General features: G+C 40.2%; 1 protein-coding gene across 1 annotated transcript in view; it reads right to left on the bottom strand.

Moving 5' to 3' along the window:
- Window positions 1-411: 411 nt before the first annotated feature.
- The window catches only part of NTRK2 (neurotrophic receptor tyrosine kinase 2), a gene marked incomplete at its 3' end in the record, with an annotated part of 203,362 nt that continues 187,785 nt past the window's right edge, over window positions 412-15,988 (bottom strand). Inside the window, exons 17-18 of the mRNA XM_082074505.1 lie at window positions 1,441-1,599; window positions 412-597 (exon numbers count right to left, since the gene is read on the bottom strand). Coding sequence (XP_081930631.1) covers window positions 412-597; window positions 1,441-1,599 — 345 coding nt within the window. The remainder of the gene's footprint in view (window positions 598-1,440; window positions 1,600-15,988) is intronic.

Here is a 15,988-nt window from a genome sequence, read left to right as displayed (position 1 = left end):
AGTCAAATATATTTTTCCCTTTTTTTCATCCACATCAAAGGCATGAATACAACAAGGCATTGTTAGTTGTGGTGGGCAAACTGAAGAGTCTGCTGATATAACAGATCATGTTTTTAAGGCCTTTGTCTATGCAGAGTTACAATAATGCAGAAGCCAAGTTGATTAGAAAGACAGGAGAGAAGAAAAAAATGACAGAAACTGAAAGAGAGAGAGAGAGGAGATACGTCTCAGTAATGTCTACAACGTCAATACTTTGTCTACAGATGGAGAAGCGCACATTGCTTGCCCTTTGAAAGCTTCTCCGCAACTTTGTCATTAATACTGTCAAAGTTAAGAACACATTTTAATGAAGTTCAGCGGCAGTTGAACACATTGATTCCCGCAGCCCATAAGAAGAAATTCTAGGAGACTTTAGCCTAAAATATCCAAGTAGACTGGAGACGCCTTGGCCAAGTTCTGAAGGAGGGAATGGATTTCTTTGATGTTGAGCCTCATGTGAGGCTCCCGTTGCCAACAGCCCAGCATCAAGTCATACACTTCCTTGGGGCATGTGCGAGGTCTCTGCAGGACTCGGCCCTGAGTAATGCACTCAATCACCTACAAGAAATCACAAAGAAAGGATCAGCACAGCTGAGCCAACTATGTGAGGGTCACCCATGGAAGAGTTCACTGCTAACCACCACAGCAGCCTCACATGGTGGCAGTCATCCAGCCAACTCTGCCAAGGGCTGCGTTTCTAGGTACACTTATGAACAGCAGGATGAGATCTGGGAAAAACACTGTAAAACAAGTTATCAAGAGGCAATAAATACACTGGTACTAAGTTCACCCATGTTCCCCCTTCCACTCATGAGGGAATGATAGCCAGGAAGTAATTCCACACCTTGTCTCTCTACCCATCTATCAACCTCACGTCATCTCAGAGGGAGGCTAAGTTTTCACCCTGCTCACACAGAGCATCAATGCCTCTGTCTCTTTTCTTCCCTTCCTCTCTCCCTCCTTCCTTAAATTTATAAGTATCACTGTGGCTTATCTCTGGAAAGTGGTTACTTGTGACTGCCTGGAAATCAAGAGATCTCCATATTACTGCAATGTATTCAAGAATGGTTTTAGGCAGCCACTCTGCAACAACAACAAAAATATGTATGATATGGAATTGAAATCACCAAAAACCTGTTCAGGATATAGCTAAGCTCCCTTTCGCTGACTCATGGTCTTTCTCAATAGTCAGAGCAGATAATACAAACGAAAAAGCTAAATTCCAACTGGTGTAGTTCTGCTTGGACAACTTCCATCCACCCTGGGCATAAAGGAGTGAAAAGGAAGGAATTCAACTACAACCATAAATAGCTGGTATCAGGGGTTTTATCTTTACTAAACAAATTTCTTACTGCCACTTCTCCAGAGAAGTCACACCAACAGCTAACATATTACACACACCTCATTGTTTGAGAGCTGATACCATGGTTGCTTGCCATAGGTAAAGATTTCCCATAACACAACCCCCAGGCTCCAGACATCACTTTCTGTGGTGAACTTCCTGTACATGATACTCTCTGGAGGCATCCAACGAATGGGTAGCATGGTGTGACCCCCAACCTGAGAAAAACAAATGAAAGAGTCAGAAATAATTCCTCTAGACCATCATGAGGAAGAGCATCCAGATGTTAAATAACGAGAATGCGTGGTTTCTTTTTTTCCCATCTGATACCACTCACTTCAAAGAGCTTTTAAGGACTAGAGATTCACGGTCCAAACTCCTCTCCCCCCAGCAACAATCACTACCATGATAGGTTTCTCAACAGAATCTCTAAAGACATGCTTTCTGAAGTGCAAACTCATTTTTAACATTTGCTTGGCACACCCTACCCAAGGAACAAGGAAGATCTACAAAATTATTAATTAATTTAGCCTACCAACCCTCTTTAAATTAGGCCAGTTATACTTTCCATTTTAATACTCAGGAAACTAAAAAATATTCATGAAATGAAATCTGCACTGATGGTTCTCCTAGACACTCAGCAATATCAACTGAAATTCGTGAAGACACAGTGGTCTGACTGCATGACATGGTAGGATCAGGATCTGTATGGTCTAATATCCTAATTTTGAGTGAATTAAAGCAATGATGTTTTCTGTTGATAATTACCAAAGTTATTGCATCAAACGATTTTGTTCCATGTTAACTACCCAGTCCTGCACAGCTTTTAAAATAATTTAAGTTAGTTGTATGTATTCCCTTGACAATAAACAATTTGTAAAACACTGACTCCTACCCCAAGTAAAGTCATATTGAATGGGATCTTTCACTGAATGAATGCCTTTCTGAAAATCTCCTAGAACTTTTTTCTTTTTCCTCAGCATCCTACACTTCCTTAAAATTAGGCTGCCTAACCTTAATTTACATTTAAAAAAAATCTCGTATTTCCAGTTTCTAAACAATTTATTGTTCCTGACATGTCCCTTTCTGACTGGATCATATCAATACAGAAATCCACTCAAGTACTCTTAAAATAGTGTAACTGAAGAGATATTGTGATATAGATATATACATATTCTGATTACTTCTGCATCAAGACAGCTGTAAATATTTCCAAGGAAGTTCTTTGAAAAAAAAAATAAAGAGCAAGCTTTTTCGAGGACATCTAATTTTTTATTAACTCTAATTTTCCTGTCTGAATATGTATTTAGTTATGAAACCACATTTGCACTTTCAAGATTCTGTCAATTCAAAATATCATTTCTCCTCGTGGGACTTCACATTTGTTGTTACAAATAATACCCTCCTTGTTCTCATGTTGAAACAGCAAATGGAAGAAAAATCCACTAGAAGTTCAGTCAGGGTTCACATTATTTCTAAATCACACGGAACGTCCATTTCCAGCTAGTTTTCAGTAATTCAGCATTAGTGCATCATACAAAAAACACAGCTACGGCTGTGAGAGCTCAGCCCTGTTCCATGCATTGCCACAAGTCAATGCTTGCTATTTACTCCACAAAAGCAGAAAACCATGCTAAAACTTCCACAGACTTGGTCTGTTACTCCTCTTTTCCTCTCCTCCCCCTACATGAGATGTCATGCGAGTGATGGAGGAGTATTTTTTGTCAGGATGCTGAATGAAAGGCAGGGCTCCCAACTTTGGTTCCTGGCTAGACTGTGGATTTGCTTCTGACTCACTGCAGGCTGCTGTGCGCAGGTTTCAAAGCTGGGACACAACTCCTGTGGCTTTCCACCTGACTTACAAACATACACTTGAGCACCCCATTGACAGAGAATGGAGACGTATTTTTAAGTGCTTTTCTCAGCTCAGCTCACTAATCTCTGAGTTACAGTTTACCACTCTGGCAGGCAGACTGGCTGTAAGACTCCATGCATCATATTTTTAACCACCTGTGGCCGAGAAGTCACTCAGTAAGATGGAGAGTTTGAAGTAACACACAAACATGCTGACATGTAAAGAAAGCTTCCATTTTCCACCATATCATAACCCAAGCTGGCGTGGCAACCAAACAGCTCCAAACCACCACTTTTACTGCTATCTTAAGAGGTATTTCATTAGAAAGTCAGAAAAGTTAGTCCCTTAGAAACACGGAGACACACACGTACAGACAAAGGGCAAGTGCCGTTAAAAGATGGTTAGTGACGAGAAGCTTTTGGTCTCATCGAATATTAAAATGGCTCTTAGATCTGCTCTATCATATAGACTCTGCTACTGGTTCTTTTCAGCAATTTCTTTTACTTATTCCTTAAAAATTAATGAAAGCTATAAACAATAAAATATGTGTCTCTATTTTTTTCTTATTTGTCACATCTTACATCAAGAGATTTTGAAAAAGTAAGTTAAAAAAATAAACAACAAAACACACAACCTCTCTAATCTTCTTTTCCCATGGTTCCTTGCTACAGAGCTGCAGTGTATTTGTGGTAGAACTCTGTGCTGAGTTTCCAGCGCCATTAAGTAAAATGAATGACATGTCTCTAGAGTGATGATGGTAAATTGCCACCAAATGATGGCTCTGCAATGAACTGATCTGTAACATCACAGACCTAGCTGTCTCTCTTTGCAGTTATAGCAAGACTGACTTATCAGTATTGACACCAAGAATTCAATTTACAGATAAGCATGAGCCACAGGGCTCTTTGGTGTTTTTCCACATCATCTTGCCTGGAGCTGTGTCCACTTCTGTCACTGAAGGCAGAGTACTTGCCCAGGACTGAGAAGTCCTGAGGTCTCTCCATCTCTGTCATTGCCAATATAAATAATTTTAGGCAAAGTTACTTCCAATACTTCAGGATCTTCGTGAAGATGACATTTAATGCTTTGCAAAGTATCAATAAAAGCATTATAAGGGGTGCTCTTCTTGCCAGATGGCATTGCACTGAAAACAGGATACCTGTGCAACACTGACCATCACCTGTCGCAGGCTGCACATCTAGCTATGGTCCAGGAGCACCTTCAGTTTCAACTCAGATTTCAGTTCAGACACACCAAAAGCACAGGTCAGGGCCTGGCCAAAGGCACTTATGCTAAATGCATATTTCCTTCTCTATTAATGATCAGTGGTTACTGAGTCAACACTTACTCAAAAAAGCATTACGGGATGTGTTAGGTATATGGTTAAAATGAGGCACACACTTCAGAGCTTTCCTGAACTGAAGCCTGGGACTCGTCACCACTGTTTGCAGGACGCCTGAAACCAATTGCCAGCCAATTGTGAGCTTCTTTCAGTCTTCATTGAACTGTTGAGTCCAAGTACCCACAGTTGTGCCACAACAGCAGTGAAGAGAGGTGAAGTGCCTTTTTCCTGTTGTTGTCAAACTCTCAGCAAGGCTAAGGGGTGTTTTCCAACAAGGACCAGTGAAGAAAAACATGGCTACATTGACCAAAGTTTAAAAGTGGTGAGTGCTTCAAAGAGATGCCTTCTTTACATGCTTTAAGAAGAAACCCAGGTATTACACAGCTCTTAGGTATCATCATTATTCTGCAGGATCAAGTCCCTGCTATGCATTCTGTAATTCAGTGCTGCTTGATACAGATAATTTTAAAATGTTTGTGTGCTAAGCACACTACAGTTGCAGGTAAATAACACCTTTATATCCAGTCTAGCTATGGTTATGACAGGTTTAAAAGCATTACAGTTTTTACTTAATATGCTACCACTTTAAAATCCATATCGTAGCTGTAAAAATGATGCAAAAAATGACCATTTTACAGCTACAAATTAGGATGTATTTTCTCGATGTTATCTGAAAGCAGCTGCATTATGATGGTTCGTTTTTATTAAGAATTGCACTTGAACAGATCCTTTTTGGTACTTAAGTACTTGCTTCCAAACCTCAGTTTATGTAAGCAAGCACTTCCTAGCCCAGCCATAGCTTTGTCTTACATTCACAATATTGGGCTAGAATCTAAACCAGAAAGCCTGGTGAATTAGCTTCTGCAATGTGCAAACTATTCACAGGAAGGAGGCTGCTATGTCAGATCAGTGAACTATGATGTTCTTCCAAGAAGCACTTCCAAGAGGAAATGGCCACATTTTTCCATTTATGAAATATTGCACTTCCAACAATACAATGTCATCCACCTTGTCATCAGTTTCAGCACTCACCTTTTAAATGGATTTAGCACTTTGAAAGGTGCCAGATAAGCTGACCTTCAACACTGTTTTCGTTTATTTGCAAACATCAAGCTTCAAGGACTGCTGTAGAAACGTCATGTCTTAGCCTTGAAGCAGGGCATCTAATTCTAGAATTTGCTAAAGTTTGTCAGCTTTCTGGCTTCATATGTTCTGTATCCCACTTCATGGGCACTAAGAAATGGTGAGGGTTGTCTAATGCAGAAATTTTCATTTTAAGAAGGAAACGAGGCCTGTAGTATTAAATTCTGTGGAAGATGACTTTTGTTGCCTAGGGGTCGGCATCCATCCATCCATCCATCCATGCAACCATCCAATGTAAATCCAGCTTTCTTGCACATTAATATTACTTCTACAGAGAGGAGCCCTCAGCTGATTGTCACGAAGCTGAAGGCAGGCAATCACTGCAGTCTGCCTATGCAAATTTAAAATGCATCTGTCAACATCCTGCCCGGCCACTGTTTCAATTTCTACTGTCCAGCTGCCATGGGAACTCAAAGCTGTGCTGCCTGATGTTTGTGAGCAGATGGGTACACTCTCTTACAAAGAATGAGCAAATGAAGCCTTGTGGTCCTGCTGGGAACAGGAGGCTATGGGTGAAGCCGGGGGAAGCCAGCCTACAGAGGTACGGATGAAACAGGCTGTATGTGAGGCTGCACAGGTAAGACACAAGCCATGGGCTGTGAAAGGCACAAGAAATAACATTCCTAAGATGACCACTTGATGAATTCACATGAGGTTTGTGCCTTACTCATTTGTTCCATGAAGAAGGAGGGCTGAATGGACTGGCTGCACTTTTGCAATGTATGCCAGCTGTATCCCCACCTTACCAGAGCAGCACTGGGGGTGCTGACGGTGCGAAAGAGAGCTTTGGGGCTCCAGAGCCATGTCAAAGGGTGCTGCAGGGGCTGACCAAAGGACAGGACAGGGATGAGCTGGAACGCAGAATATTCTCTCCTCCTGCTAAATGCTGGTGGCCGTATTTGGAGCAGCTCCAGCACTCCTGGAGAGGACATCAAATCCAATCCCTGACTTTTGGAAGCATTGTATAATATTACATAACTCTTTCCTTTCGTTTTTTTCTTCTTTTTTTTTTTTTTTTTTTTTTTTTTAAATTTCTGGCTTTAAGTAGTTGATTACTCTGAATTCATGCAGTTAAAAGCACAGCAACCAATTGCATAGCCTTGGAAAACAGAGTTCCTCATTTACGTTCAGCGTTCCCAGGTTCCCACGATTCCCACAGAGTGACATTGCAGTAATGTGTCACAGCGCTTTGTATATTCTCCAAAGACTAGTGATGCTTTTTCTGCCAACAGGATAAAAGTAATCTTTCTACTTTGTGAGCCCAATGAGCCTGAATGACTAACCCATGGGTTTCAGCTGTGATTCTGCCCAATGCCCTGTCTGGCTTGACTGCTGCATCTCTCCAGAGCCCTGCTGATTTCAGACCTTCTGCAGTTCAGGATGGTAGTCTTAGAAGCAGCTACACAGTTCAGCATGTGTTTAAATTAACTGTCACGTGGCAAGTGTATACTCAGTTTCTTTAACCCAAGTGGACTTCAGTTTGTCGAGCTGGAAGCATGCTATACTTTTTGATTAATTTGTTCACTCTCTCCTAAAAAGGGATCCTGTATACTTGTGGGATTGCAGCATTTCAGGGTAGTTTTTGCTATTTATGTTTTGGTCTTCTGACTTGTTTCCCCATTTCAGGATGATATAACTGCAAAGAAATGTTCTCTGCAAAAATTATCACGTCTTATTGCTAAAACTGAAAACCTCTCCTCTCTTGGTGAACATCGGCTCTTTCCCCCTCATAAAATGCTGTCAAATGTTTCCCTCAGCACAAGAAAAAAAAAAATCAATAACTGATATTTTCATTTCTTCTATGTCCTGGCCTTGCAGATAAAGACGTCTCCTCTTAAAATACCATCAGTGCTGCCATGTCCACTTGCAGAAAAGCAGTACATTATTTTCACAGTCATAACAAGCCATACCACTCCAGTACATGAAGGTACTGAATTATGAAATAAAGCAGATCATTCGCCAGTAGCTAAAGATGTATTCTTTATTTTTGCTTTTAACCCTGTTTTAGTTCATCTCTATTAAAAAATGGCTTACATGGAAAAGTTCTCAATTAATTCTACCCGTGGTCTTGTCAGAAAATTGTAACAATGCCTAGAACAACATTTATTACACTGTAAATTCTCTCTTCAGCTGTGCAACATCAGTTCGATACTGTGCATCAACTTTGTGTTGCTGGAGATAAGATTCTTCTCATTAGTCTCTATGAAACCATTGTCACAAGATACTGCGAGCCCCCAAGGCTTACCTGGGATCAAAAAGTGATTATACACATCCATGGAGGATAAAATCTGAAAAGGGCTATCAAACACAAAGATACCATGTCTGGCCCAGGAAGTGCCTGAGCTGCAGAGTGCTGGAGGCTAAGAAAGTACATGAGGGAAATATTATTATATGTTTGACCTGTTCCCATACTATTTGGTAGGCACTGGTTCCTCACAGTGACAGGATCCTGGAATAGAGAGGTCTTTATAGAAGCTATTCCTACGTTCCTATGTAGATGGGCCAGGCACTCCAACATGCAGTTCTTACCAAACTTCTGAGCAATGCTTATGGAGGGCTAGACATGGTTCTGCCAAAAGGGTTGAATGAAGGAGATATACCACATGGAATTAAAATATATGGATAACCTAATGTATCTCACAATTCCAGAGATCTTTTCAAATGCTAAGTTGGAAAGATACAGAAACTGTAACTATTGTGTTTTACACAACACAGTATCACATTGAGTCAGCCAAATCTACAGGGTAATTAATAAACTGTAGTAGTTACTGCAGTAGAGCACTTAACTCTTCCAAGAAAGGAAAATAAAGTGCCCTAAAGGTAAAATCAGATAAGTGCTATGAAGAAGGTGACATGATTCACATCTCTGATTAAAAGAAATGTCCCCTATCAGAGGGACAGAACAAAAGTTAACCGAGCAGAAGTCTGCAGTACTGAAAAGTAATGGATTACAGCTCTTTGGTGAGCAGGATGAAGTGTGTACGAATGAAGAAGTATATCCCTTAAAATATTTATTTTATTTAAAATGAGAAAAAAATCTAGTGTTCAACAATGAATTATAATCTAAGTGAAAAGAAATGGAAGTATATTGTGGTAAATTGAAAGACAACTTGAACCGTGTATTTTAATTAATGCATTGGACATGTGGATTTGTTTCTGAAGATGGGAATTCAGGACCTTGATGAAAAAGCAGGGAGCTGGGATTACTACAAGCCAGAGAAGACTTGGTATGTTGAACCAGATGGCGTGTCCTTTCTAAAACACCTTATATTATCCTAATTTGCCATACCGAGTTATGCCATAGCATACAGTTACTGACCACTCCAGCAGCAGGATTTGCAACTCAGAATATTGAGCTCATGTGAAGTCCTGTGTTTTGCTTTACAAAAAGTTATCACTATGTCACTTGTACATCACCCCTACTTCCACACCAGAGTGTCTGCTTGTTCTAACAGTGGATGAAAAGAGGTATCAGGTACCAGCAGACAAGTAGCTACACCAACTTACATTAAAATCCTCACAGGATCTGGGATGACCATCTGATGTGTCCAAGTCACCAGCAAAACAATTTTGCAATGCAATATTAATGAACTACAGCCATTGCCTTTCTGATTCTCAAAGCAAACAGTTTAACAAATATTGAATTATCCCTTCATATCAATCCTGAGTAGTCTGGACTACTTGGGCCAAGGAGGTATTAAAATTAATCTTTAATATGTGATGGAAAACTGGCCTCTACAAGTCTGTACCACAGTTGAAATCCTAATTTCTGTTTGCTGTTCTAAATAGGGGGTTTGAGGTGTGATGTGAATACATGCTAGCTGAACTGCACAGTCGTTATCAACAAGTAGCAGCTACTCGAGGGCAGACTCTGAAAGCCAAGTATCATACCACATAAGCCAGTTTGTGTTCACTAGGAAATCTCTACTCCCAATGTCAAGTCTAAAAGCTATTTCTCAAATACAAGAGATCACAACCTTTTCCCGTATTTATTTTACTGAAAAACACATTTTTTTCAAATTTACTGTAGGTTATCATAGCATGTCTCGCTCTATTGGTCATGTCAAATTACGCCACAGGAGAAGAGGGGAACAACAGAGCTTGGTTTGTAGCTTTACTTCTCCCTTGTGAGGCACAAAAGTGTTTCTGTAATGTCCATTGCATGGGAGCACCACAATTCTTAGTTGAAATGTCTCAGATGTTCCACTTCCTTGCATTTTGTTAGATGGGCTCTCCTCCTTTCCCAGGGTGGCTAATTTATCACATTGCTTACAAATACCAAGATTAATAAACTACCACACATACGTGAGGCAACCACATAAGTCTTTAGTATCACAAATCCTAAGAAAATGGGAAAACCTACTGGCTTCCCACATCTTTCACACAAGCAAAAGAAGTTGTTTTGAACCATCAGTCAATAAGTTAACCATTTTAGGTCAATTATTTTGGCTGTTCACAAACTACCTGTATGACGCTGGGCAAGTCATGTCAGATCAAATCTGTCAGCTACTGACTGCCTGAAAAGAGTTCAAGGATGTACTCTCTCTGGCCAGAAGCATCAAGAAGGCAGAGCAAAGTTTCATGAATTCCAAGGACAGCCAACAATATTGCTGTTTCAGATAATTAGCAATTGCTCTTCTTTGTGAAGGCTTCTCTCTTCTTGCCTGAAGAGTAAGAGGGAAGTATGATCTCAACCACAATCCTGATCGCTGTGCAGCGCCTGCACTGGAAATGACTACACTGGTAATGTCAACACACTAATCTAAGTCTATGCATATAGACAGTCAAATTGACAGGGACCTGCGAGAGGATAAATTACACTGGTCCTCAGCCAGATGTTAATAAAAAAGGCAATGGCAAGGTTCTTGTGCTCATTTCCCTTCTCTTCTGCAGTCTTTATGTCTTCTGCTTCTCACTTTCTCTGGCCTGTAATTTGTTTACATAAACTGGAAAACAGAAGAGAAAAATTTCACTAAAACAGAACAGAAAAAGTTCTCTGTTGTTTTCCTTCCGTGAAGTCTAGTTTTTGCTTCCTCACTTGTACCATGACATCATTCCATGAGCTGAAACAGGCATTTACTCTGAAATGAGGCAACCATCAAACAACACGCAATATGATAATTAAAAATACCAGTAACTGCTATTACCGAAAAAAATATTACTCATTCCTATGAAGCCTGCAAAATTCTAAACTGTTCTTATCAAATTCATATGTTGAACTATTCTTCAAGGCATGCTTAAAATATTTTTCTTGGACACAAGAGCCAAAGTGTAGCCCAAACAGTGATGCAATAATTTTATAGCTCTTGGCTGAATACACTGGTGTAAAGGGAGAAATTACACCAGCAGAGGGCTTGGAACCACAAATTTGTGTTTTGGTTTTGTATTTGGTTTTAGTTTTTTTTCTTAATTCTTTTCAGTGCCTGCCTCTACCCTCAGCAGTGTCATTTTCCATTTGGGAAACATCATACTGCGTTGTCTACACAATGGCTGTTGGAATTCACATGATGTTTGTTTAAGACCAATGCTGAGCTGTAAATTCTGCTTGTGATGGTGAAATGTCTTTCATTCTTCCTCTAAAATGAGGCCAGATAATCCCCTGACGTGCAAGCATTCATAGAAGGTGTCAGTCTAGCAAGAAATGCCCCCTAATATTTCCCTAGGTGGACCCATTCCCTGATGGCACGTGATCAGGGTGAAAATTTGGTTTCCTGACACAAAGCCTGTTAAACTTGCGCATTACTAGGCAATCTGGACAACAGAAGAAGATCACAGCAGTCTTTGAAAGGATTTAGGACTCTGCAGCAGCATTTCTGCATTTCAGGTAAGGGTTCTCTGAAGATTTTACACATGTGGATTTCCACTCCAGGTTGTGCAACGTACATGCTCACAGTCTTCACCAAATCCTAGTGATGTATGGACAAAGGAGAAGAGGTGGGTGGGAGAAAAACCCACAACTACATCTATTATCCTTGATTTTCCCTCACATGTTTTGCAGTGGCCCAAGGGAGCATTCTAGAAAATCTTCTACCTCCTCCTTGGATGAATCTGCTTCTTACTGTAACCATGCAGCACTGAGGTGGTTCCTTCCTCGTGCATGCTGACCCTCCTCTCTGGATGAATATGAATCCTATTAAAACATTGATTCCTCTGCTTGCTGCTGTGCTGTAATACTCTAATTAACTCAAAATTAACACATAAAAGTAATTTTAGTTTCACTGCTCAAATAAAAGTAGGATATCCAGTAAAATGGAGAGCTCAAAGGCTAGACACCTCACTTTTGTAAAAACAGGCTGCAATTTTACACCAATGTAATTAAAACAGTTATTTGATGCTTTGAGATCTCTCTTGTGCAGACCAACTATATGATCTTCAATATGAATCTTACATGTAGCATTCCCAGACTCCAGAGTTGTCTAGGTTCAAGGAGGTCCTGGAGATATTTAAAATAAGCCACGTGGGAAATGACTCTCTCGTATTATTAAGACAGCATATTTTAATTTGTTTGGGGTTTTCTGAGATTGTCTACAGTCCCAGTGTTTGGATAGTTCAGGAACACTTGAGGCTAGGACTCTCAAATCATGCTCTGTGAAAATCTGGTACTAAACCTAGTCGCATTTAAATTAGGTTGGCACTAGTTTTTTGACTTATAATGCCTAGGTCAGTGAAGTCCTGATCTACAGGAGGGTCCTACATACCCTTGCAGTACATGTCTTACACAATACTAACACTTTTTCTAGCCAATTGTAAAAAATTACAAATTGGGTCACCATAGCAGCTGCCCTTTAACTTGGTTACATGATAGTGAGTTACTATAGTTGTAATAACAATTGTGAGTCTTCGTACTTCAGAATATTTTTCATCTGCTTCAGATGAAAACTTTTGAAGTATTGTTCCATAAAGCCTGCATTTCCTTTTAAAGTCATGCTACTTTATAATACTCTTTGGACATGTTTCGGATGATCCACACAGAGTATTATCAAATGCAATCAAAGATGTTCTTATTAAAATGTTATGTGCTTCAGGCCTTAGTGCATAGTTTGCTTTGTTTTCTTGCCAGGCAAATCTATTATCCTTTCTGTGCATTAGGCTGTCACCTTCACCTAACCCGGCATCCTGGCCTCTGTGGTTATTTCCACTGAAAAGTCCCTGGATCTTGTATCCATCAGGATATTTTCATTTTATGGTTCACCGTAGCCTACGGGAAGGGGGTGGTTCTGCGGTTCCCATTAGCCTTGACCCCGTACTTAGGCTGCAGCCCATTTTTATTTTCCTTTTCTCTCTGCCAGATAGGAGTTCCTCTTCAAGACACTTCAGTCATTGAGCTGGCTAAGAGGCTTTTGTTAACAAAAAGCAGATGCACCAGTAAGTGTTCTCCTGAAAGGATCTTCCTCCTACCATAATGATTCTGAGTTTGGAAACCCACTGTATTGTGAAGACCCATTCTGTATGAATGCTTCAGCCTTCCAGGACATCTGAAATGAGTGTTATACAAGCCTCTACACACATTTTATCAGTTGGCTTATCACTGACTAGCTAACACTGAATAACCAGGGTGCCTTGCTAGCATGGCAATTTCATGTGAATACTGACTTTTTAAATGAATATCCTCCAAGTTGGTGAACTATGTATTTGATCTATTTTAACTTGCTTTTCAGTTCTTTTGAGCGCTTTCCATAGTTACCCCTGTATGAATGATTGCGTGCTCTGTTGCAGAGAACGATGAACTAGGTAGTGAAGGAATGGCATTAATGCAAGATCATGAAGACTCCAGCACAAAATGTATGCCACTTGATTTTGAAATGTTACTTACATCTAGTTACACAGGATAAAATTTATAGCATGACAGTAAATGCACTCCAGTATCTTTGGAAAGGGTACTTAAGTCTTACTGAGATGTCACTGTTATGGTCAGTATGACACATTTGCTGGAAAGGGAGAGGTAGCTTCAGTCTTCTGTGAGAATTGTTGAGCTAGGGAAATACTCAAGTGGGACTTAGCCAGTTAGAAAACCCAAAATATTGCCATGTGTAAATTTTTTGCATCTTTTGAAGATATCACAATGAGTATCATATATGAGCCAATACAGAACATGTTGCTATCAAACAGAAATTAACTCTGACAATTCTTGAACAAAATTCAATCTGAATTCTTGATCTTTAAGGTCAGACAGCTTCCAAGCATCCAAGTCCTCCTGTGACAGGCATGACAGAATAACAGCACAAGCAAGTTTTTATCTCCAAGACTGTCTTGGTTCTAGAGATAGCAGGGGAGAACTTCGCCTGTTAAACAAACCTAATATGGGTTACTCTCCCTGATGTGCACTTAGTCAAATAAGGGTGTCTTTAAGCTCAGCAGGAGCACTGTAGTGAAGAAACACCTAGTAAAAAACAGCTCAACAGCCTAGCCCTGCAGAATGGGGAAAGGAATCAAAATTAATAGCAATAGAAGAAGAAAGACGGTGTGGGGATGGAAGGAGCACAGGGGGTGAACAGGAGCTGGAAAAAAGCGAAATGGTCACAACCATAGAGCAGGGCACACAGGAATGGATCAGCAGCAGATTCTAGCTATTGCAAAGCGTCTCCAACAAGCAAGCACACAAGCAGTCAACAGTGAGCACTATGTCCCACATAATCCTCTTATTTACTGCACTCAGTCCCTTTATGGATGGGCTGAAGCCTGGGAAGATTCTTTCACCCCTAATCTTGCATATACCTTTCATTTTTTTTCAGTAAATTCCCAGTAACATTAACAGCCTCCTACATAATTTGACCTATGGTCAAAACACAGTCAAGTTATGAAAAGCCTCAACCCTTTTCTGCTTCAGTAAAGGGAATGCAATATTCAAAATAAACACTGCTGGAAAGAACACAATACTCAGAATAATAAATATCGCCCCACCTTTTCAGCATGTAGGATGCAAAAACTGCAGTGTCCTTGCTCATTTGTTTTTTCTTGGTAAGAGAGAGGCTGGGAATAAACAAGAGTAAGGCAGAACGGGTATGTTCTCTAAGAGGTCACAGAGACAGCTTTCCACTGCCCTGCAGGACCTTACAGGCCCTTACTGGCAGGAGACATGGCACCTTCCACTGGATCCTGCGGGATTTCACATGCTGCAAGTGGCTGTCAGGAAGCCCTGACGAAATTGTGCCTTTCAGCTGTCACCACCAGAAATAGGGCCTTCCCCTGAGTCAGGGAGCACAGCCTCTCGGACAAGCTTCTGAGCTATCACTGGGTGAAACTCAGGTTTGGGGAAAGAACCATGGCATGCAGACCGACCCCAAATTACCACGGGTCTTGGGATTATGTCTGCCACCACAGGGAGTTGTTTCCTCCAAAACAGTTGATGCATTTGCGTTCTGTCTTGCAGCAGAATTACAGCTTTCAGTTATTCTGCATTCGTACCAGGAATTTCTTCTGCAATGTCTAACACTGGGCCAATGATACTTTATCGTTACTATCCACGTCATTGTTCTCTGAGAAGCATAAGTAGAAATATACAACTGGCAAGTCCAGCACCTGTAAATACCTTTATTTCTTCTGCTGGAGGTTTACAATCTGTGATCATGCTTTAGCACTAAGGGTGAAATTAATCTCTGTGGGGCCATAGCATGCTAGTTGCTCATGATGCTCTCAGCTGGAAGGCAAGGGAAGAACTACTATACACTTTTTGGTGATTATTAGCACTGAGATGGATGCCAATCACTACAATGTGTTTGCTACAAACCCATCTCCAGAATAATTAATTTTAACATGATATAATTATGGAAAAATCTTCTTATCATTAATATTGTCAGGTTAGTTAATATTTAAAGATTTAAAATGTAATATTTGATTTTAATACTATAAAATACTATCACTGTTAATATTAATTGTGAAAATAATAGGTATTATGTATGCAAAGAAAGACAAAAATGCTCTAACTTCAATGAAAGACAGAGCTGTATCTGTAAGCATGAGCTGGGATGCAGGTTCTAGAAGTCAACCTTTTTCTACTGTTCTAAAAAAATGGATAATATTTTTATATTGTGCAACAGTATTCAGAAGCAGTCCATGTGGAACTGAGTGAGCCCTAGCCCTTTTTGTTCTGTACAGCCAATACAAAGAAGAAGAGAGAGGAATTATCTCTGTAAAGGAATGATTGTATTGTAAAAATTATTTTATTTAGTCTAAGGACTGATTGATAGAAGAATCACAATACCTTTTGACTACGATGTCAATACACTGTGATTCAGAAGTATCAGAAGCAGCAGAGTGTGAGGATGGG

This window comes from Streptopelia decaocto, assembly GCF_964273445.1.
Source record: "Streptopelia decaocto genome assembly, chromosome: Z".
In the NCBI taxonomy this organism is placed as follows: Eukaryota; Metazoa; Chordata; class Aves; order Columbiformes; family Columbidae; genus Streptopelia; species Streptopelia decaocto.
The sequence above is the reverse complement of the archived record's forward strand: the minus strand, read 5'-3'. Positions and strand labels throughout refer to the sequence as shown.